Source organism: Guillardia theta (genome assembly GCF_000315625.1).
Source record: "Guillardia theta CCMP2712 unplaced genomic scaffold GUITHscaffold_90, whole genome shotgun sequence".
Classification (NCBI taxonomy): Eukaryota; class Cryptophyceae; order Pyrenomonadales; family Geminigeraceae; genus Guillardia; species Guillardia theta.
In genome coordinates this window covers 293,320-313,549 of record NW_005434584.1, presented here as the reverse complement: position 1 = coordinate 313,549, position 20,230 = coordinate 293,320, and the positions used below count along the sequence as shown (strand labels likewise).

The 20,230-nt window shown below is 51.4% G+C and overlaps 4 protein-coding genes across 4 annotated transcripts; 2 read left to right on the top strand and 2 right to left on the bottom strand.

Annotated features, from left to right (window-relative positions):
- Positions 1 to 653: 653 nt before the first annotated feature.
- On the bottom strand, positions 654 to 1,658 carry GUITHDRAFT_77664 (hypothetical protein; the record flags this gene model as incomplete). Its single annotated transcript, XM_005824806.1, has 4 exons — positions 654 to 786; positions 903 to 975; positions 1,017 to 1,111; positions 1,168 to 1,658. 4 exons carry the CDS (start codon positions 1,656 to 1,658, stop codon positions 654 to 656), a joined length of 792 nt encoding a protein of 263 aa, XP_005824863.1.
- A 1,159-nt stretch (positions 1,659 to 2,817) lies between these two features.
- GUITHDRAFT_165372 (hypothetical protein) lies at positions 2,818 to 5,277 on the top strand (the record flags this gene model as incomplete). Its single annotated transcript, XM_005824805.1, has 6 exons — positions 2,818 to 2,877; positions 2,924 to 3,831; positions 3,887 to 3,923; positions 4,050 to 4,358; positions 4,515 to 5,048; positions 5,101 to 5,277. 6 exons carry the CDS (start codon positions 2,818 to 2,820, stop codon positions 5,146 to 5,148), a joined length of 1,896 nt encoding a protein of 631 aa, XP_005824862.1. The 3' UTR covers positions 5,149 to 5,277.
- A 149-nt stretch (positions 5,278 to 5,426) lies between these two features.
- Positions 5,427 to 5,667, bottom strand: GUITHDRAFT_154864 (hypothetical protein). The gene has a single exon (XM_005824804.1). The coding sequence runs from the start codon at positions 5,648 to 5,650 to the stop codon at positions 5,495 to 5,497; it is 156 nt and encodes a 51-aa protein (XP_005824861.1). The 5' UTR covers positions 5,651 to 5,667; the 3' UTR covers positions 5,427 to 5,494.
- Positions 5,668 to 8,824: 3,157 nt separating this feature from the next.
- Positions 8,825 to 11,846, top strand: GUITHDRAFT_154863 (hypothetical protein; the record flags this gene model as incomplete). The annotated part of the gene is made up of 3 exons (XM_005824803.1): positions 8,825 to 8,967; positions 9,028 to 9,121; positions 11,635 to 11,846. Coding segments are annotated over 2 exons (237 nt in total), but the record flags the coding sequence as incomplete, so codon positions are not given.
- Positions 11,847 to 20,230: the final 8,384 nt, after the last annotated feature.

Genomic DNA, 20,230 nt, shown 5'->3' with positions numbered 1-20,230 from the left:
AGCTAGAGATAGAGATAGAGATAGAATAGAGATAGAGATAGAGGTAGAGGTAGAGGTAGAGGTAGAGGTAGAGATAGAGGTAGAGGTAGAGATAGAGACTAGAATAGAGATAGAGATAGAGATAGAGATAGAGATAGAGGTAGAGATAGAGATAGACGAGTACGAGATAGAGGTAGGAGAGTAGAGATAGAGATAGAGATAGAGATAGAGGTAGAGATAGAGATAGAGATAGAGGTAGAGATAGAGGTAGAGGTAGAGATAGAGGTAGAGGTAGAGATAGAGATAGAGATAGAGGTAGAGATAGAGATAGAGGTAGAGATAGAGATAGAGATAGAGGTAGAGGTAGAGGTAGAGATAGAGGTAGAGATAGAGATAGAGATAGAGGTAGAGATAGAGGTAGAGGTAGAGGTAGAGGTAGAGGTAGAGGTAGAGGTAGAGGTAGAGATAGAGGTAGAGATAGAGGTAGAGGTAGAGATAGAGATAGAGATAGAGATAGAGATAGAGATAGAGATAGAGGTAGAGATAGAGATAGAGAATGAGATAGAGATAGAGGTAGAGATAGAGGTAGAGGTAGAGGTAGAGATAGAGATAGAGATAGAGGTAGAGGTAGAGGTAGAGGTAGAGGTAGAGGTAGAGGTAGAGGTAGAGGTAGACTACACCAGAGAAGAGGAGAGAGAAGAATCAAGAGAGGAAGCAGCAAGAAAGAGTTTCTCATTCTTCTTCACCTGTTGGATTGACAGGCCATACCATTCGTCCATCCAGCAGAAGATTTGCTTGTGAGTTGACCTGCTCTTCACTGAGACCTGCTCCTCCTTTCCTCCTCCTCCTCCTTCTCTTTCTTAACATGCTTCCTCGCCCCCCCCCCCCCCCCCCCCCGGAGCACACTTCCCCTCCTCACTCACAGGAACAGATTTCGTTCGTAGTTGATGATGAAATCTTCGACCTTTGACCTCAGACCGAAGTAGTCGAACTTGGCTCGCACCTGCGCCTCCTTCACTCTTCCCTCCCTCCTCAACGTTCACCCCCCAGCTTGTACGCGCACATGAGCTGGCGTGAAGTCTTCCTCCAGTCTTTTTTCAGAGGTCCTCGTCCTGTCTTGAGCGATCGGAACCTGTTGAGGCCTTGAGCTTCTCTACATCACAAGCAACAAGTCGTCAAGGTTGTCACTTCTTCGGGTCTTCACTTCCCATCGTCCCGGTCTCATCCTGATCCACCTCGTCCATGGCGATGTCCAGGTACTCCACCTTGCGCCCCTTGAGATGCTTCTGATTCAGATGGTGCGCGTTCTCCTCCTCCGTGCTCGGGAGGTGTTGGGTCTCCACCACGACTTGGAACTTCTTGAAGGACTCGATGGTGAGGGTGGTCTTGATGTAAGGGAAGCAGTTGAAACTCTCTTCTCTCAGCGTCGCCTTGTTCTTGGCAACCACGGCTCGCAACCATCGCGGGAGTTTGTGGTGGAAGTGATAGACCTTGAGCGTGTACTGCCCTCGTCCATGCTTGGGATGTTCGCACGGCTCGTTCTTGAGAATCTCTACCCCCGCTCCTCCCACCCGTTCAGCCTCCATCCTCGTGGTCTTGGCGGTCATATAGAGCTGCGCAGTGAAGTACTCCTGTACCGTCATCGGCATCGGGATGCGAAACTCGCAGGTGACAACCATGGCGACTTGGCAACCGGTATCCTGATGTCTCAATCAGTATAGGAGTTCTCTACACTTGTTGTGTACCCCTCTTGTTTAACTCTATTCTGATTGGTTTCTCATTTGAATGTTGCTCTATTTCCATCTTCTCTTCTTTCTATTACTCTCCTCCCCAATATCTCCAGTTTTCTTTCTCATGCTCTACTTATCCTTTCTCTTCTGGCTTGTCACTACTTTGAATCTCCCTGATTTTCATTCTTCACTCTTCTTATATCTATTCCTCTCCTTCCCATTTTCCTCTTTTGTCGTCCTCCTCCTATAACTCCTCTCTTCTCCTCTCCCTCCTTCATCTTCTCTTCTTGTTTCCTCCTCCTTCTCCTCCTCCCCCTCCCCCTCCCCCTCCCCCTCCTCCTCCTCTTTCGTTCTGTTTCGCCTGCATAGCGCTTGACCACGTCGCGAAGACCAAAAGGTTTTACACGTTTTTTTTTGGGTTCCCGATCCCCCGGCATCTGATGAGGGCCGGCCGCCCTGCTGAGCGGCGAGCGCCCGGCCATGCGGGGCCGTAGGCCCGTCGGCGGCGGCAGCCACTGTGACTGCTGATTTTGAACTTCACTTTGAGTAGAAGCGCGTTCGGTCGGACTCCGGAGTCCGAGCGGAGTCATCTTTGTGAGTGCCAGTCTCGCCCTCTCCGGGCCCGCGTGCCGCGTGCTCCCGGATGATCCGGCCGTCCGGGCCGGGCCGGGCCCGGCCGATGATTATACTCAGTGAAGGTTTTAAGTCGCACTCATCTCCCTCGTTCTCAAGGAAGCGAAGAGCCGCGAACAAATGGGAGGCGAGGGAGGGGAGGGGAGGGAAGGGATGAGCGGACGCTTCGCCTCGAAGGAGAGCAGGAGGGGAGTAGCAAGCAGAGTACAAGAGCCTCTTCTGAGAAGAACCAGGTCAATCTCTCCTCTCCTCTCCTTCCTCCTCGCAGGGTTGGCCGTCAGTACTCTAGTCGGGTTCAACTTGAGCGAGAGGACAGCGGAAGTTCCCGAGCTCGAGCAGGTCGATTTCTCATCGAGTGTTTTCGTGCTTGTCCTTCTACTACATTCACCCCAGCCTTCTCTCTCTGCCCCTTCTGTCTGTCCCCAGCTCACCACGCCCCTGCTTCTCACGCTTGTTCTGCTATCCTTCAATTAGCATGATCGTGTCTGTGCAGCGCGAGGGTTCTGACGACATCCTGGCTGGTGCCCCCAAACTGGTAGAGAGGGAGTGGTGGGTACAAGGAGATGCTGAGGATGCGGTAGGTGAAGGCGATAGTTGCGACGCAAGTCCTCCAAGCCTCGCAGAGAAGGCGCGACAGCAGGGATGAGGTTCCAACGGAGGGCTGGACATCCCAAGACAAGGCCGACGTAAGGGACTCCAAGAAGTTTTCCTTGAACCCTCTCACGATGGCTCTGCCGGACAAGAGCGTCCTGTCGGGCGAGGCCTCGACCTTCCCGACGGGAGCAAGCGAACAAGCAGCCAGCAGGACGAGCAATGCAGACAAGGTCCAGCTGAAGCCAACCAAGGAGGTCTTGTCGAGGAGGGGCTCGAAGAAGTCGCGGCTGAAGGGGATCAAGAAGGACTCGTGGGGAGGAGGAGTGCGAAGGGCGCTAGCGGTCGGCAGGCGAGACGGCAGGCACATCCCGGGGGTCAAAGAAGACTCGTGGCCTTTCGCTCCCGGCAGCTTCAACTACAAGCGTGAGCGGCAGCTGCCTGGAGTGAACGAGAACAGCTGGACACTCATCCCGGACTTGTACGGGCCCGTCAAGGGACGAGAGGGCACGCGCTCGTTCGGGGGCTGCTGGCCTGATGCTCACGGCAAGTTGCACTGCGACTCCGCCTCGGGGCTTCACCTTGGGCCCTCGATGAGCAAGTTGCTGGGGTTTGAGGACAAAAGGCGAGCGGTGAAGGCAGCCGGTGACATGAACTATGGCGTGAACCTGCTGCAAGACATGAAGGACCAAGACCTTGCCGCTGCCGCTGAGGCCTTCGGTTCCTCTCTATCGTCAAAGCCCGCCGCTTCTGCTGAGAAGCTTCAGCGTGGTACAGCACAGGTGCGCAAGGCAAGGATACAAAACCTGGAGCAAGTGGGCAAGCAGTGCTCGACATTCTTGGACTGCTTCTCAACACTGGGATACCTCGTCCCACATCATACTCATCCTTCTATTGCGTAAGTTTCAAGCTTATCCTCGACGCCATGGTGACTTTTGTTTTCTTCTTTCAAGGCTGGATTGGGATGTTCCCGTGCGCCATCCAAGTCAGGTGAAGATGCATGTCGCTGTTTTCAACGAGTGCTACCCGCCTTGTGCCCCCGTTTCTCCTTTCTGAAATTCGCTCCTGATGTGTTTTCACACTTGTCATCGCTAGTCGGCTGATGAATGACTGTAGAGCGTCTCCCGGAACTTCATGAAGGATCTCTCATTCCGTGACTTCAACCCGTGTGGGAGCTCCACTACTTTTCCCTGTTCAATGCACGACAGGCAAGTGAAGGTGGGAAACAACAACTTGTTGACAAGACAGTACGGCATCGGACAAGCAGTGCGCGCTACCAAGTTGTCGCTCATCCTGCCGCCCAAGTCGATGAGCGCGAGCAACTTGAAGAACTTGGACCCCATGGAGCGCGTCAACTGCGGAAGCGAGTTCTCCCAGTGCTACTCCCCGGACTCGTTTGCTGACGTGCAAGTGCCTGCCGAGCAAGTGCAGGCCAGTGGGATGGGCACAGTAGCGCCCATGACGCCGTTCATGTACGGCAACAGACCTCCAGCTCGCGCTCCTGCTGGGGACGAGGAAGAGGATGAGAACGAGTTGCTGATGCAGGTGCCAGCCCCGCTAAGCCCGCGAACTTTGCGTCAGAGTCTTGAGGATCGAGAAGAAGCCGAACTGCAGGAGAATGAGACGCGTGAGGAGGAGGCAGCGGCGGGGGAGGAGGCAGCGGCGGGGGAGGAGGCTCCATCAGATCAAGTGGCGGACAAGTCAGAGGCCTCGACCCCCAGCTACGTCTCCTTGAATAGACCCGTCGAGCACCGTGAGGGAGGGCCCGGCCGGTTGCCAGGGGTGAACGTGGACAGCGGGTGGATGCCGTACAAGCATGAGGATGTGTGGGGCTACGACACGCGAGGTAGGAGGAGCTTGGAGCCTGGGCTGGTGTCTGCTGGGCAGGAGCTGCCCAGGGAGGGATGGACGAGCATGGATCGGCTGGAACACTCGGACCTGTCGCGTGCTGTTGGCTCGCTCAAGTCCCTGCTCCCTCCCTCTTCTGAGCAGGTCAAGGGGAAAAAGACCTCTACTGAAGCTTCTAGCCGCGCCAAACCTGACAAGCCATTGGCGGATGAGGAGGTAGAGAAGGAGCTGGAGGAAGCTCAGCAGTGGCAGGATGAAGCGGCTCGGGTGAGTGAGGAGGAGGACGATGGAAGTCTGTGACTTGTTGCGTTGTGTGCAGGAGGAGGAGATGCTGAACGGACGGTTGAGAGCGGTGGAGGTCAAGTGACAACAAGAGGAGAGCAGACATGCGTCAAGCCCTGAAGAAGTAGGCATATCAAGGAGAGATGGAACCCCGGCAAAGAGGCTTGAGAGCGTTAGGCTTGATATGTTACGATAGAAAAAAGAACTGAAACCGATCCAACCGCGCTGTCACTCCATACCCTTCATGCTGTTGAATGCACTAAAGTATGGTGAACCCGTAAAGAACTTTCGACGCTTGCGGGGGTTGATGCAGATCACCGTGAATTCGGTGTGAGGGAGCAGGAGCTAAAGCAAGCTAAACAAGCTCATCAAGTTTTACTGCTTGACATGTTCTATTCGCTCATCACCTCCACTACGTTGCAACTGATGACTTACATGCCAGGGGTGTAGCTCTGAGTAGGGAGCTGAGACCAGTTGGAGGCGTTGGGATCGGAGCCAATGGAGAAGGAGGAGGAGGAGGAGAGGTTCATCTCTCTCAGCCCCTTCAGCGCCTCCTGCGACACCCCGTTGTAGAGCTTTACAAGCATCACGTCTCTTCGCCACCAACCTCCTTAGTTACCACACCCCAATAAGTTACCAGCCTCAGCCGCCGCGCGGCCGCCGGCCCCGGGCCCGAGTTCCGAAGTTCCGAACGGTTCACCGTCCCGCCGGGGCGGCGGCTCCGGGGGCCGGGCACCGTGGTGACCGCCCGGCTAACTGATGACTGAAGCACCTGATAGGAGCAAGCTTCACCTCAGACAATGCCAAGCAATCGACTCCGGCGTGGCTCAAGTGCACAGATGCTTAGCCCGGAATGCATCCCTGGAGAGGACAGCAACAGCTACAATAAGGACGACGTAGGAGAATCATGAAGAAGACAGCAAGAACCTAGGACTCGTGGATGGCAGCAGGAGATTCGTCGACGCCGACTAGCCGGCTCCTTGTCGGCGGCTGCCCTTGCTCCGTCCGCGGCCGCCCGCTTTGTGGCGGCAGCGGACGTCTCGACTGACAGTGGTCAGTCGGCTGCCTCCAGGTATCGCGTCTGAGGGATTTTATTCCTCCTGCATGCTCCTGCTGCTTGTTGCTTGATTGCCTGACCCTTAGGCTGCTTGTCTGCGCGGCTTCGCGCTTGCTCACCAGACCGTTGCCCTGCTCGATCACGGCGCGACGATCAATATCATGTCTCAGCAGCTTTTTCAGCAGCTGGGACTCTCCGAGACTCTGCTACAGCGTGATACGCAGTTCACCGTGCAAGTTGCGGACGACCGCCAAGTGCAAACCCTCGGCGCCATCTCGCTCGCCTATCGCATCGGCCGCTTTTCAAGCAAAGATACGTTTCATATCTTGCCACGTTGTTCTCAACCCCTGATCTTGTCCCTCCAGTGGATACATCGTCACAACGCTGTCTACGTTCCGCGGACCCGAGAAGTGTTCGTCGATTCCCCCAAAGCTCGACGAGCCCCTCCGATTAGCTTGCCAGTTCAGCATCAAGTGCCCTACAAGGACTCGGTCTTAGCCGTGACAACCGTCTCGCTCACCGATGCTCACGGAGGCTCTGCGTGTCGCCAATCCTAACGAGGAATGGTTCTTGTTGCACCTGCATGTCCCAACGACAGCTTCCGCCTCGGCCTCTTCCGCCGACCCGCCAGTGGGCGCCCCTGCTCACCTTGCTCAAGCCCTCTCTGAGGAATTCGCCGACGTCCTCGTCGACGATCAGTTTGACGCTCACATTCAGCTCAAGCCAGGGACCTTGCCCATTAACTGCAGGCCATATCGCATCCCCCTTCATCTTGAAGGAGAACTCCAGGCTACCATCGCGTACATGCTCGAACACGACATCATCGAGCCATCCAATAGTGAGTTTGCCTTTCCTGTGCTTTTCAGTCGACGCCCCAATGATCCACGCTCCCCAACTGATCCCAAAAGCTACCGCTTTTGCTGCGACCTTCGCCGCTTGAACCAAGTCGTCTTGAATCAGCAGACCGCCGCAACTCCTACCGTCGATGAGATGTTGGAAAAGATCGCCGACACAGTCCGTCAAGGCAAAGCCCGTCGCAAAACCGATGAGCAGCTATGCATCACTACGCTTGATTGTATCAAGAGTTTTTGGCAGGTACTCGTACGTGTTCCTGATCGCCGATATCTCGCGTTCATTACACCGATTGGTCACTACCAATACAAGCGCCTACCATTTGGATTCATCACTGCCAGCAGCATATTCCAAGGATTCATCCAGCAGGTCCTCCATGATCTACCCCACACGTTTGCATACATCGACGACATCGTCATCGCTACGTACTCCACCTGGGAAGCTCATACAGATCACGTTCGCGCCGTGCTTCAACGCTGTCGCGAGCATCAGGTCTTCCTTAAGAGAGAGAAAGCTCAATTCTTTCGCACTAGTGTTGACTTCTTAGGTCACCGTGTCTCCGCTGACGGCGTGACGACCCAACACTCCAAGACGGCGGCTATCTCCGCGTGGCCGCTACCGACGACTACTAAACAAGTCAAGATGTTTCTTGGACTAGCTTCCTATTATCGAAAGTTCATCCGCAACTTCTCGACAATAGCAGCCCCTCTGACTGACCTTCTCCGCAAGGGCGCTCAGTTTCAGTGGACTGCAGCATGTCAAAGCGCGTTCGACAACCTCAAGCAAGCTCTGACGTCTCAGCCCCTCCGGCATCACTTCGACCCGTCCATTCCGACCGAAGTGCACTGCGACGCGTCCAATGTCGGGATAGGAGGCGTACTTCTACAGCAGCCTCCCAACGCCCCCGCCCGCGTCATCGGATTCTACAGTCGTAAGTTGACTCCGACCGAACAACGATATCACGCGACCGAACGAGAGTTACTCGCAATCAAGGATACCATCCTTTTCTTCAAGTTCTACTTGATAGGGACTCCATTCAAGGTCTTTACTGATCATCAAGCTCTTACGTATTTCCAGACACAGAAAGACATCAACAGCAGATTGATTCGTTGGCTTCAAACGCTCAGCGAGTTTGCAATCACCGAGTACTGTTACGTCAAAGGTTCTCAGAACGTCGTCCCCGACGCTCTCAGCCGTCAAGATGAAGTTCCCCTCTCGACTGCAGTCGCTCCTCATCACGAGCAACTCTCTCGTCAAGAGGACGGCTTCTTGCTCGCCTTCACCGTCAGCGCCTTGCAGCCTTTGTCGGACCAGATTCAAGCCGCCTACGAGACGTGCGACTTTTGTCGTCCTCTTCTCCAACGTCTCCGCGCCAAGTCTTCCGTAACTTCTTTTCATCTGGATGATGAGCTTCTGTTTTATACAGATTCGTTGCGCCGCATCCGCCTGTGCATTCCGATTCCGCAAGCATTGCGTCGAGAAGTTCTCTTCCGCGCCCACGACCTTCAGTCCCACCTCGGGTTTTCAAGAACCTACCTTCAGCTAGCAACAACCGTTTATTGGCCCCAGCTTCGGAAAGATATCGAGCTTTACATCCTGTCATGCCAGCATTGTCTTCAAGGGAAATCTTATCGACATTCCCTCGACACGCTTCGAAGTCGTCAGTCTCGACTTGCTGACCGGACTCCCACGAACTCGAGATAAGAACGATGCAATTCTTCTCTTCATTGACGAGTTCACAGGGCGAGTTTATCTCACCCCTTGCCGTAAATCGATTACTTCTGAACAAGCTGCTCAAAAATTCATCGAAACCGTGTTTCGATCCCAAGGCCTTCCTCAAGTCCTTATCAGCGACAACGCTGCCATCAACGTTCACGTGAAGCATTCGTCGCCTTTTATGCCTCAAAGCAACGGTCGACCCGAGCGTATGAACTCCGTCGTCCTCGAAGCTCTGCGTATCTACACCACGCAGTATCCTCGAGCCGATTGGGATAGGTACCTCCCCATCCTGGAGACTCACCTAAACTCAGCTGTTCGCCGTCCCATCGGTGCCAGCCCTTTTGAAGTCATGTTCGGCAAACCTATCAGGACACAACTCTCTCTGCCCTCACCTGACGATCATCAGGACGAGCATGCCGTTCACTTTTAGCCCTTTCGTTAATTTCCACTCTTCTTTTCGAGAAAGTTTTTTTTGGGGTGGCGTGTGAATTCAAACAAGTTTTCAACGGCAGCAAGAGATACCTCCAAAGAGTACCAGTGCAGTTTAGTTATCATTTCTGCTAGGCCTTTACATGTATTTTAACTTTCATTTCAGAGGGTTGAAATGTTTTCAACATCGTACACGCCCGACTCATGTCTCCCCTACACGCCGGCACGTAGCACCAAAGCTGCTCCTCCAACGATGCCGCTGTAAGACCATCCGCTGCTGTAGCCAGCATCAGATCTCAGCATGCAAGGCTTTGTTAGGTTTGAAGCTCTCTAGTCAGCACAGTTTGAGACCTGAGACCGCTAGGTTCGTGGTGATGCGTTCGGTGACAACACAGTGTGCAGCAATGGCGTTGTGAGATCCATGGTTCAAAAGGTTATTATGAAGAACAAGATGATGAAAACATGAGGTTTGAATCCAGTGTAGGAGATCGCTTGTCATTTTGACTTGACACCAACCTTATGGCAGAATAATCATAAGATACTTCCCTGTGATGAATGATTTTTGAATTGCATATTTTCCACATGCGATGCCTTGAAGATTTGTTTGATGGAGATTGCATCATTTTGCAGATCCACGTAATTAGTCAAGCTCACTTGTTATATTAGACATCAAGCATTGCATAGATTGTTTCACAAGATTTCTGCATGCATTTCGCCTACTGCAGTTAGGATGTTTGATTGCATGTAAACACTGATGCCGCCAGAGGCAATCAAGACGTCTTAAGCCTTGAACACCGTCGAGAGTCTCCACTTCTCAGATTTGCAGAGTGTGTTGATTTCTTGATGCGTGGGATTAGTTTTGAGCGTTCATCTAGCTGTGATGTCGGACATTTGAACCGTCAACACAGTATGCACACATGTATTATTTGTTCTATTGTGAAATAAAGTGATCTCAGTCTTGCATTCGAGGCCATGCTAAAGAGCATTTCTGTATCTTCTTTCATTTCACATAAATGCAGAATGCATGCAGGGGTTGAATGATGATGAAAACATCGCTTCCCCTGTAGACCATTCCGACTCACTGTAAGCTTGGGATCGACATCAAAAGTGGTAGTGATCTGATTGCAGAAATCTTTATACATTCATGAGGTATCATTCTTTGCAATAATCTCATTACAATGACAACCGCAAGTAGCATCAAATACATGTTCAATGGTCAGCACAATAAGCCTCACATTGGTTTCTTCGTTGTGCCTGCATAGCAGAGATACATCAAAAAGTTGCAAATAAACCTAATTATGCACAATGTATGCTTGTAGCTCTAGTAAGCCACATTGATTGCTGTAGGATTCTCATCCTGTGGTTGAAACAGACTTTCCATGTCGCCACAGCTACGTGGAGCATGTTGATCCTTGAGCATCTTGAATGCATGCTCAAGCAGAAATAATGTGAAGATGTTGCTTTTGAGGATCTGAACTGCAATTACTTGAATTTTTCTAGCATATTTGCAAGATTGGAGTGCATGAAAGCACCTCATTTGCAAACTGATGGTGCAGCATTGTAAACCATACTTCCTCTCTGAATCCTCATACATACGGCTCTCATGCTTGAAACAACGAATAAGAGAGCAGAAAAGGTGTATTCATCTTTTTCAATGTATTCTAAAGACATCTTCATTCCTAGACAGCTTTCTCTGTCATGCAGTCATGTAAGAGAAGCGGAATTCAAAACTTTCTTTCAAAGTCAGAGACTAAGAAAAGGTCTTAGTCTATCTACATGGATACATTAGACGATTAAATTCTCATCCACATTCAAGCAGCAATAGATTCGAAGCCTCTCACCATGATGACTTGTCGTTGCATGCGGGTGAAGGATCAAGCAGCCATCTCTTGCTTGCCCAGGGAGGGGGGATTTGGGGAGAGGAGAGTGGAGATAGCACCCTACCCCCTATTTCCCAATTTCAAACTCTTGAATCAAAGGGTAGTTTTGTATTCTTTGCTAGCTACCCACCCCGCCTTTCGTAAAGGTGATGAAGGGGAACCGGGGGTATTGGCGTGGTGAGCTCAAACGGCAATCGAAATGCCTTCTTTTCCATTAGCACCCCCACGTACCGTGATACAGTGAAATGCACGGGTATGAGAGAATCTTTCGGTCCTCTACCCCTCCAGACAAAGGAAGTCACTAGGGTGGAGGCTTATTCGAGACGCCTGTCGAAACCACTTTAAAAGAATAGTACAGACTGTACCAGAGGCACTTCATCCGTACATAGATGTGTACGATTGAAGCGCTGACTAAACAATTAAAATGAAGTGCTTCAAAAAGTAAGGCGGGGGACAGGGTACCACGCCAGTATAATTCAAATCACCCCACCCTACTTTATCCCTGTCTCACTACCCCCCAGTAATAGAGCAAAAACCGGGGTAGCTGAATGGAAGTGTATATATGAACCCCTTCCCAAGGAGAAAAAAAAAGACCAATTTTGCTAGAGCCTGCATATGGCCTTGTGAACGGCATGACCCTCGACTCCATTCGTGAAGCAACCGAAGTCAGCGCCGAAGCTGCCCGAGCTGCTCTCGAAGCTGCAGCGCGCGCCACCGAAGCTCGCCTTGCGCAGGCCCGTCGTCCCTGCCGCTATCAAGTTGGAGATCTGGTTTGGCTCTCTACCGCCAACCTCAACATCCCCGACGCCGCCTCGAAGCTCAACCCTCGCTTCGTTGGTCCCTTCCGCATCCTGGAATTTGTTTCAGACAACACCGTTCGTCTCGACGTCTCTCCTCGCTTCGCATCGATCAGAAACACCGTCATCAACATCAAGTGGCTTCGTCCGCATACAGAGCGCGACCCTGCCTATCAAGATCCCCAGCGACCACCCGAACCTCTGGCCACCAGAGACGGCTTGGAATACGAGATCGAGAGCATCCTCAGCAAACGTCGTCGCGGTCGAGGTATTCAGTACCTTGTTAAGTGGACAGGCTATGATCAAGTCAGTGAGAACAATTGGCTCCCTGCTCGTGAGTTGCAGAAGAAATCAGGTCTTCGCGACCTCATCCGTCAATTTGAACACCGTGAAGCTCTTCAAGCTTTACCCTCCAACGCCTTGGACTCCTCCGACTCGTCTGAAGTGGAACTTTGAATCCTATCGTTCATCTCCTCATGGTAAGAGCGAAGGACAAGTTGGAACTAAGTTGTCAAGCGCAGATGGAGCGATGTTGTATCCATGAGGATCCGGAACCTCGGATACTCGTCGGATACTCTGCCGGATATTCCCTATATAGGCGGACGCATCTCGTGCGGACGGCCTCCTGAATTTCCCCCACTTGCATGCACAGTGAGTGTGGTGGTTGTGCGTAGTTTACCTCCTAGTAAACTTAGAGACTTCTATTTCCTGCTTCTCAATCTTCTTCATCCTTACTTTACTCGTGTCGTTGACAATCTCTGTGTTGTGTATACAACATTAGGCACTTTTTACCTTCTGCCAGTAAATCCTACTACTGGGGTGCTTGCACAGTGGTCAGTCGGCTGCCTCCGGGTATCGCGTCTAAGGGATTTTATTCCTCCTGCATGCTCCTGCTGCTTGTTGCTTGGGCTGGCGGTGCCGCGTCTGGGTGCCAGCACTGCTGGCTTTTCGGGCTTGTGTTTTGTGTGTGTTTGTGCAGCTTCTCGCTGTGCGCTGTGTGCCTGGAGGTTTAGCTTGTTCCTGCTTTGTTTTGCTTGAGGCACTTTTTACCTTCTGCCAGTAAATCCATAGGCCTTGCTGCTGGTCCGAGCTCGGCAGGCTGCTTCCTCCCCGGCATCGGTCGGGTCCCGCCGGTCCTTGGGCCGATGATTCAACGGCGGCTGCGGCGTCGCCGTCGTCACGGGCGGTGTTGGTCTCGGCTACCGCTGACTCGGAGGCTAGCGAGGAGGAATTCCTCCTGCATGCTCCTGCTGCTAAAAAAGATACGGATTTACTGGCAGAAGGTAAAAAGTGCCTCAAGCAAAACAAAGCTGCTTGTTGCTGCTTGTTGCTTGATCCTCTCATGTCTGGATGCTGGGGTTTCACATCCTAGCATACAGTCTATCTCTCATGTGCTCCTCAATACTGGTTTTTGTGTGCATTAAACTTGGTCTTGAGCAAAAACTGTCTTGTTACAACTAAGGTCGATGTGATATCTGCGTGACTTTGGACTAGTACAAGTCTAACAAACTTGTATTCCGTCGGTTATGAGCCTCGATTACATGCTCAATCATGTTGATCTTATATTTGGTTAGTTGAATTGTTTACTGGAGTTTTTTCTTTCTTGGTATTGTTTTCATCGTTGCTGTTGAAAATTCATGCAATTCTTATCAAGCCTTACACATTCGGATGACTCCTCTCTTCAATCAGGCTCTCTCTAGCCGCAAGTTGTTTAGGCCTCTCATCTCAGCCTCAAATTGTTTGATTGATCTTCGAATAGGAAAAACAAGCCTTTCCCCAGCCAGATTGGTCGGTCGAATATCTGCTTAACCGTGTGGAAACGCACTTGGGAGCTTATTCGATTCTTATTTTTCTTGATCTTTGAGTAGGATCAAATGGAACTACCAGGAGATCTGGCGGAAGTTTTCATGTACGGTCATGGAGCTAGGCTGTGGCATGCATAACTGGAGCTACTTCTGGATCGGCGAACAAGGTACAACTGCACAACAATCTTCAAATGCCTTGAAACGGATGTTCCAATCTCGCGACAGCAATCTCTGGTCACAAGTTCTTCACGGTTCAAAAATTTATCTTTTGGTCTTCAAATGCCGGCGGGCACGCTCTCTCTCTCTCTCTCTCTCTCTCTCTCTGTTATCTGAAGTTCTCTCCTCAGACTCTCTTATCTTATCCTCCTTCTCTCGTGATTGCATCAGCTCGCCAGTCATCTCCCTTATCTCTGCACTGCGGCACATCTAATAGCCCTGCATGAAAATCTTCTTCAGAATGGACAATCCTTGAATGGTTATTGCCCACTCAGCATGACAGTGAACTTGACGTTGTATCATCGTATCTTGACTTGGATCTGCTGACATTCTTGTTTGCGTGACTTTCTGAGGTCCGATGTAACGTACTATTTCAGAAACTCGGGGGGAGGATGGAGCGTATGTCAGCCGTGCCAGTCAGATAGCGCCGAGTTAACAAAAACTCTCCTGTATACCAAGACGACTTACGTGTTTCAAGGCGGCATGTAGCGTGTGGGACGAAGAGGGGGCTTTTCCTAGCCGTCCGGTCTTGCTAAGGTCCTCTCATGTCTGGATGCTTGGGTTTCACATCCTAGCATACAGTCTATCTCTCATGTGCTCCTCAATACTGGTTTTTGTGTGCATTAAACTTGGTCTTGAGCAAAAACTGTCTTGTTACAACTAAGGTCGATGTGATATCTGCGTGACTTTGGACTAGTACAAGTCTAACAAACTTGTATTCCGTCAGCCGTGCCTCGGAGAAGTACTGAGTTGGAGTAGCGGTTTTCGCTGCCTCCTCCTTTTGATTCCCAGTTTGTGAGTGTATGCTAGGATGGAGAAAATCTGACGCGACGCCGCCGAGGCTTCCCGCTGGTGGGCTGCCGGTACAGTGGACTGCCTGTGTGCAGTAGCGAAGTAAGAGCAGGTAGGTAATTGACTTCTGAGATAAGAGTATTTATGAAGTAGAGTAAGAGTCACTGAGTCTGAAAGAGTAAGAGAGAAAAGAGAGAGGACAGAGAGAGAGAAGAGAAGAAAGGACCCCATGCTTATATAAGGAGTGGCTGGTTATTTTGTACGGTACCGCCGCAAGGAGGGGTGGCGGTCTCCTCCGACTGCTTTTGTTCAATGTGCTGTGTGATATGTGCATGACGGTATTGCTTGTTCCGAAGTTCCTGCTTTCTTCTGCTTGACTCGGGCGGCGCTTGCAGACTCTCAGGAGTCTGAAGGTTCAATGAGACTCAGAGTTTTACTCGCGTGCGATAGATGTATACAGTGTGTTTCACATTCTCTCACTACTGAGTCAGTGTGGGCCGCGTCAGCAAGTCACAGCCGGGCCGGGCCGTGGGCTCCGAGTTCACTGTGCCACTCCGCGGGTGATGGAGCGTATGCCAGCCGTGCCAGCCGTCAGATAGCGCCGAGTTAACAAAAACTCTCCTGTATACCAAGACGACTTACGTGTTTCAAGGCGGCATGTAGCGTGTGGGACGAAGAGGGGGCTTCCTAGCCGTCTTGTTAAGGTCCTCTCATGTCTGGATGCTGGGGTTTCACATCCATCTCTCATGTGCTCCTCAATACTGGTTTTGTGTGCATTAAACTCGGTCTTGAGCAAAAACTGTCTTGTTACAACTAAGGTCGATATGGTATCTGTTTGTATCAATGAGGATCCGGACGTCTCGGATACTCGTACGGGTACTTAGTATCCGCCCTGACATCTAAATACGGCCTCCCTTTGACGCGCATGCGCTACCGTGCGCAGTGCGTGTGTGCAGTTTACCTTAAAAGTAAACGTAGTCTACCTTTGTTCTCTTGCTCTCAAGTTATCTCCTAACTTCTGCTTAGCCTCGTTCTGAACCTCTGTGTTGTGTATACAACATTCTGGAAGCGAAGTTGGTTCATTCATGCCATCGAAGTACGGTAGAGGAACAGGATACAGAAAGCAAGCTGCTTCAGGGAGAAGCCCATCGTCAAGAAGCAGACAATCAGAGTTAAGATTCATTCAAGAAGAAGACTCTGGTAGCGAACAAGAGGGAACGGAGATTCAAGAATCGATCTCCCCTGCTCGGGAAACGGAAATTCCAAGTTAGTGCTCATGGAACGGACGCCGAGATTATCCCGACACAACTTATTATGAGCGGAGACATGCAAAGCATCATGCCAGCAGGCGTGGAGCAACGGGCCCGAATCGGGGAGGACGCTTCCCAACCAAATGTTCCAAGATCAGTCGAGACAGCTCAACCACGAGCAGCCTCTTCTGCAAATCCTGCATGTCTGCCCAGGTCAGAAAATTTTTCTTCTGATCACCTCGCAACGTTGGATGCTAAAACAGACAAATGCCTCCAACTGCTCGGCCACATTTGTGCCATCTTAGCCGACAATGACCCACGTCTTGCCGTGCTGGCGCCTCAGCTCTCCATGCTGACCGGCCAGGCGCCCCTGTCGGATGCTGTCCTCACGCCGATGCCAGCTCCATCTATGAATTCCGTCCCCCTGAAGGTCCCATCGGACAGCATCGTGCCAGCTCAGCTCACTCCGCCATCCGCGCCTTCGACGGACACTTTCCAAGTTCTGCCTACTCCCACGGTGGCACCGTGGCGCCCAAATTTAACGGGAGCCGCATCCCCACCTACAAGGGTATGACCGATACACGTTCGATCGATGACTTTCTTCGGCAGTGTTCACGAGCTCTGGCCTCGCAAGAGATCCCCGAAGCCAAATGCCGGGTGCAATCCATATGCCCGTTGATTACGGAAGAGGTAATGGTGATGCTCGATTGTATCTATCCCTCGCAGATGGACATCCATCGTCTTTCCTGGACCGAGTTTGGCAATCAGCTCCGCAACTGCATGGCGCCCGCCATGCGTTCCAAGGATTATCAGGCTGAACTCGCCGAGCTGAAGCAGTCCTCTTCGGAGCTTATTTGGCGCGTGCTACGACCTTGCTCAAGACACTTGAGAAGCAAGTCAGCGCAGCAGTTCTTTACGTCAATGACACGACCTTACGTCTCTTCATCAATGCGCTCAGACGCGTGGCTCGCTGCATACCTGGTTCGCCATTTATCGCGACCACTACGGAATAGGTGCCGCTATGTTTTCTCAACTTGTCGCCTACACACAGAAGTTACTTGAGCCGTCCAATCGCTCGATGTCGACACCTTCTGCTTCTGCTGCTGCTGCTCAAGCCTCCTCCTCTTCGTTCCTCTCCCTGCCCTTTCCACTGATGCTCCGCATCATGAGCAGCTCATCCGTCCTGAAGACGGATACTTGCTTGCGTTCACCGTGAGCACCCTCGAACCGCTTACCGAAGCTATTCGAGCCGCTTACCCTGCCTGCTCGTTCAGTCAGGACATCATTCGACGTCTGCAATCCAAGACAGTTGTTTCCCGGTATCATCTCGACGACGGCCTACTCTTCTACACAGATTCGTTACGTCGCGTGCGCCTCTGCATTCCTCAAGCTCTTCGGCGCGAAGTCTTGCAACGTGCTCACGATCTGCAGTCTCACCTTGGATTCTCGCGGACCTACTTACAACTCGCCGCGACCGTCTACTGGCCTCAACTCCGCAAGGACACCGAGCTGTACATCCTCTCGTGTACTCACTGTCTTCAAGGCAAGTCCTATCGCCAAAAGCAGATGGGCAACCCGCACTCCCATGCAGTGCCGGCCAACCGATTCGAAGTCGTGTCTCTCGACCTCCTCACTGGCCTACCTCGGACCTCAGATAAGAATCGGATTCTATTTTACTCTTCATTGATGAGTTCACAGGACGGGTGTACCTGACACCTTGTCGTAAAACCATTACCTCTGAGCAAGCCGCTCAGAAGAGTGTTTCGTTCGCAAGGCCTTCCCAAGGTTCTTTACCTCCAAGTTCTGGAATGCGCTTTTCAAGATGCTCAACGTTCACGTCAAGCATTCGTCGCCCTTCATGCCTCAAAGCAACGGCCGACCCGAGCGTATGAACTCAGTTGTGCTCGAAGCTCTTCGCATCTACTGCAATCAGTACCCTCGTGCCGACTGGGACAAGTATCTTCCCATCCTGGAGACCCATCTTAACGCCGCCGTGCGACGTCCTACTGGACTCAGCCCCTTCGAAGTGATGTTTGGCAAGCAGATCCGCACTCAGCTCACTCTTCCAGCTGCCGCTGATCATCAGGAGGAAACGCTAGATTCCATCATCGAAGCCTCTGAAGTCAGCGCTCAAGCCGCTCGTGACGCCCTGGAACAAGCTGCTCGTGCCACCGAGGATCGCCTAGCTCTTGCTCGTCGACCCTCCAGTTACCAAGTTGGTGACATGGTCTGGCTCTCCACTCCTGGAGTTTGTCTCGGACAACACCGTGCGTCTCGAAGTCTCATCGCGCTTTGCTTCCATCAGGAACACCGTGATCAACATCAAGTGGCTTCGACCTCACGTCGACAGAGATCCTGCTTACATGTCGCCAGACCTACCGCCTGACCCGCTCGTCACTCGCGACGGCCTCGAATATGAAATCGAGAGCATTCTCAGCAAACGTCGTCGTGGCCGTGGCACTCAATATCTCGTCAAATGGACTGGTTACAATCAAGCTAGCGAAAGCACTTGGTTGCCTGCGCATCTTCTGCAACGCAAGACAGGATTGCGTGAATTGATTCGTCAATTCGAAGCCCGTCAGGACTTTCAAGCTCTCCCCACCTCCGCGCTTCCGCCGTCGGACTCTTCTGATTCAGACAATTGATCCTCGTCGTCGATCCTCATGTGACAGCGAAGGACAAGATGGAACTATGTTGTCAAGCGCAGATGGGAGCGATGTTGTATCCGTGAGGATCCGGACGTCTCGGATACTCGTACGGGTACTTAGTATCCGCCCTGACATCTAAATACGGCCTCCCTTTGACGCGCATGCGCTACCGTGCGCAGTGCGTGTGTGCAGTTTACCTTAAGTAAACGTAGTCTACCTTTGTTCTCTTGCTCTCAAGTTATCTCCTAACTTCTGCTTAGCCTCGTTCTGAACCTCTGTGTTGTGTATACAATATCTGCGTGACTTTGGACTAGTACAAGTCTAACAAACTTGTATTCCGTCGGTTATGAGCCTCGATTACATGCTCAATCATGTTGATCTTATATTTGGTTAGTTGAATTGTTTACTGGAGTTTTTTCTTTCTTGGTATCGTTTCGTTGCTGTTGAAAATTCATGCAATTCTATCAAGCCTTACACATTCGGATGACTCCTCTCTTCAATCAGGCTCTCTCTCTAGCCGCAAGTTGTTTAGGCCTCTCATCTCAGCCTCAAATTGTTTGATTGATCTTCGAATAGGAAAAACAAGCCTTTCCCCAGCCAGATTGGTCGGTCGAATATCTGACTCGAACTGTGGAAACACACTTGGGAGCTTATTCGATTCTTATTTTTCTTGATCTTTGAGTAGGATCAAATGGAACTACCAGGAGATCTGGCGGAAGTTTTCATGTCATGGAGCTAGGCTGTGGCATGCATAACTGGAGCTACTTCAATCTGGATCGGCGAACAAGGTACAACTGCAAAACATCTTCAAATGCCTTGAAACGGATGTTCCAATCTCGCGACAGCAATCTCTGGTCACAAGTTCTTCACGGTTCAAAAATTTATCTTTTGGTCTTCAAATGCTGGCGAGCAAACTTCTCTCGTCTTCTCTTATCTTCTCTCTTCTCAGACACTCTTATCTTTACTCTATCTCTCTTCATTGCATCCGCTCGCTATGCATCTCCTTATCTCTTTACTGCACATCTAATAGCCCTATCGTATCTCGACTTGGAACTCTGCTGACATTTTCTTGTTTGTGTGACTTTCTGACGTCCGACGTAACGTACCGTCTCAGGAAGTCGGTGGGAGGATCGGAGCGTACTGATGCCAGCCGTGCCAGCCTGAGTCAGATAGCGCCGCCGGTTAACAAAAACTCTCCTGTATACCAAGACGACTTACGTGTTTCAAGGCGGCATGTAGCGTGTGGGACGAAGAGGGGGCTTTCCTAGCCGTCTTGTTAAGGTCCTCTCATGTCTGGATGCTGGGGGTTCACATCGAGTCCTAGCATACAGTCTATCTCTCATGTGCTCCTCAATTCTGGTTTTTGTGTGCATTAAACTTGGTCTTGAGCAAAACTGTCTTGTTACAACTAAGGTCGATGTGATATCTGCGTGACTTTGGACTAGTACAAGTCTAACAAACTTGTATTCCGTCAACGGGCCTGCCGGCCCGGTCCGATCGACCGTACTACACGGTACGGCCGCTACCGTGACTCCGTCACGCCGGAATGCGTACTTAACACAAATAGTTGACTGCGTACTTACAAGGGTGCAACAGGGAATTCCCGCATTGCAACATTAAATTTCAGGGGAACAAGGATTGACCGAGGAGGACGAGTGGAGAAGGGAGGAAGAGAAGAAAAGAAGAAGAGAAGAAGAGAAGAAAAGAAGAAGAGAAGATGAT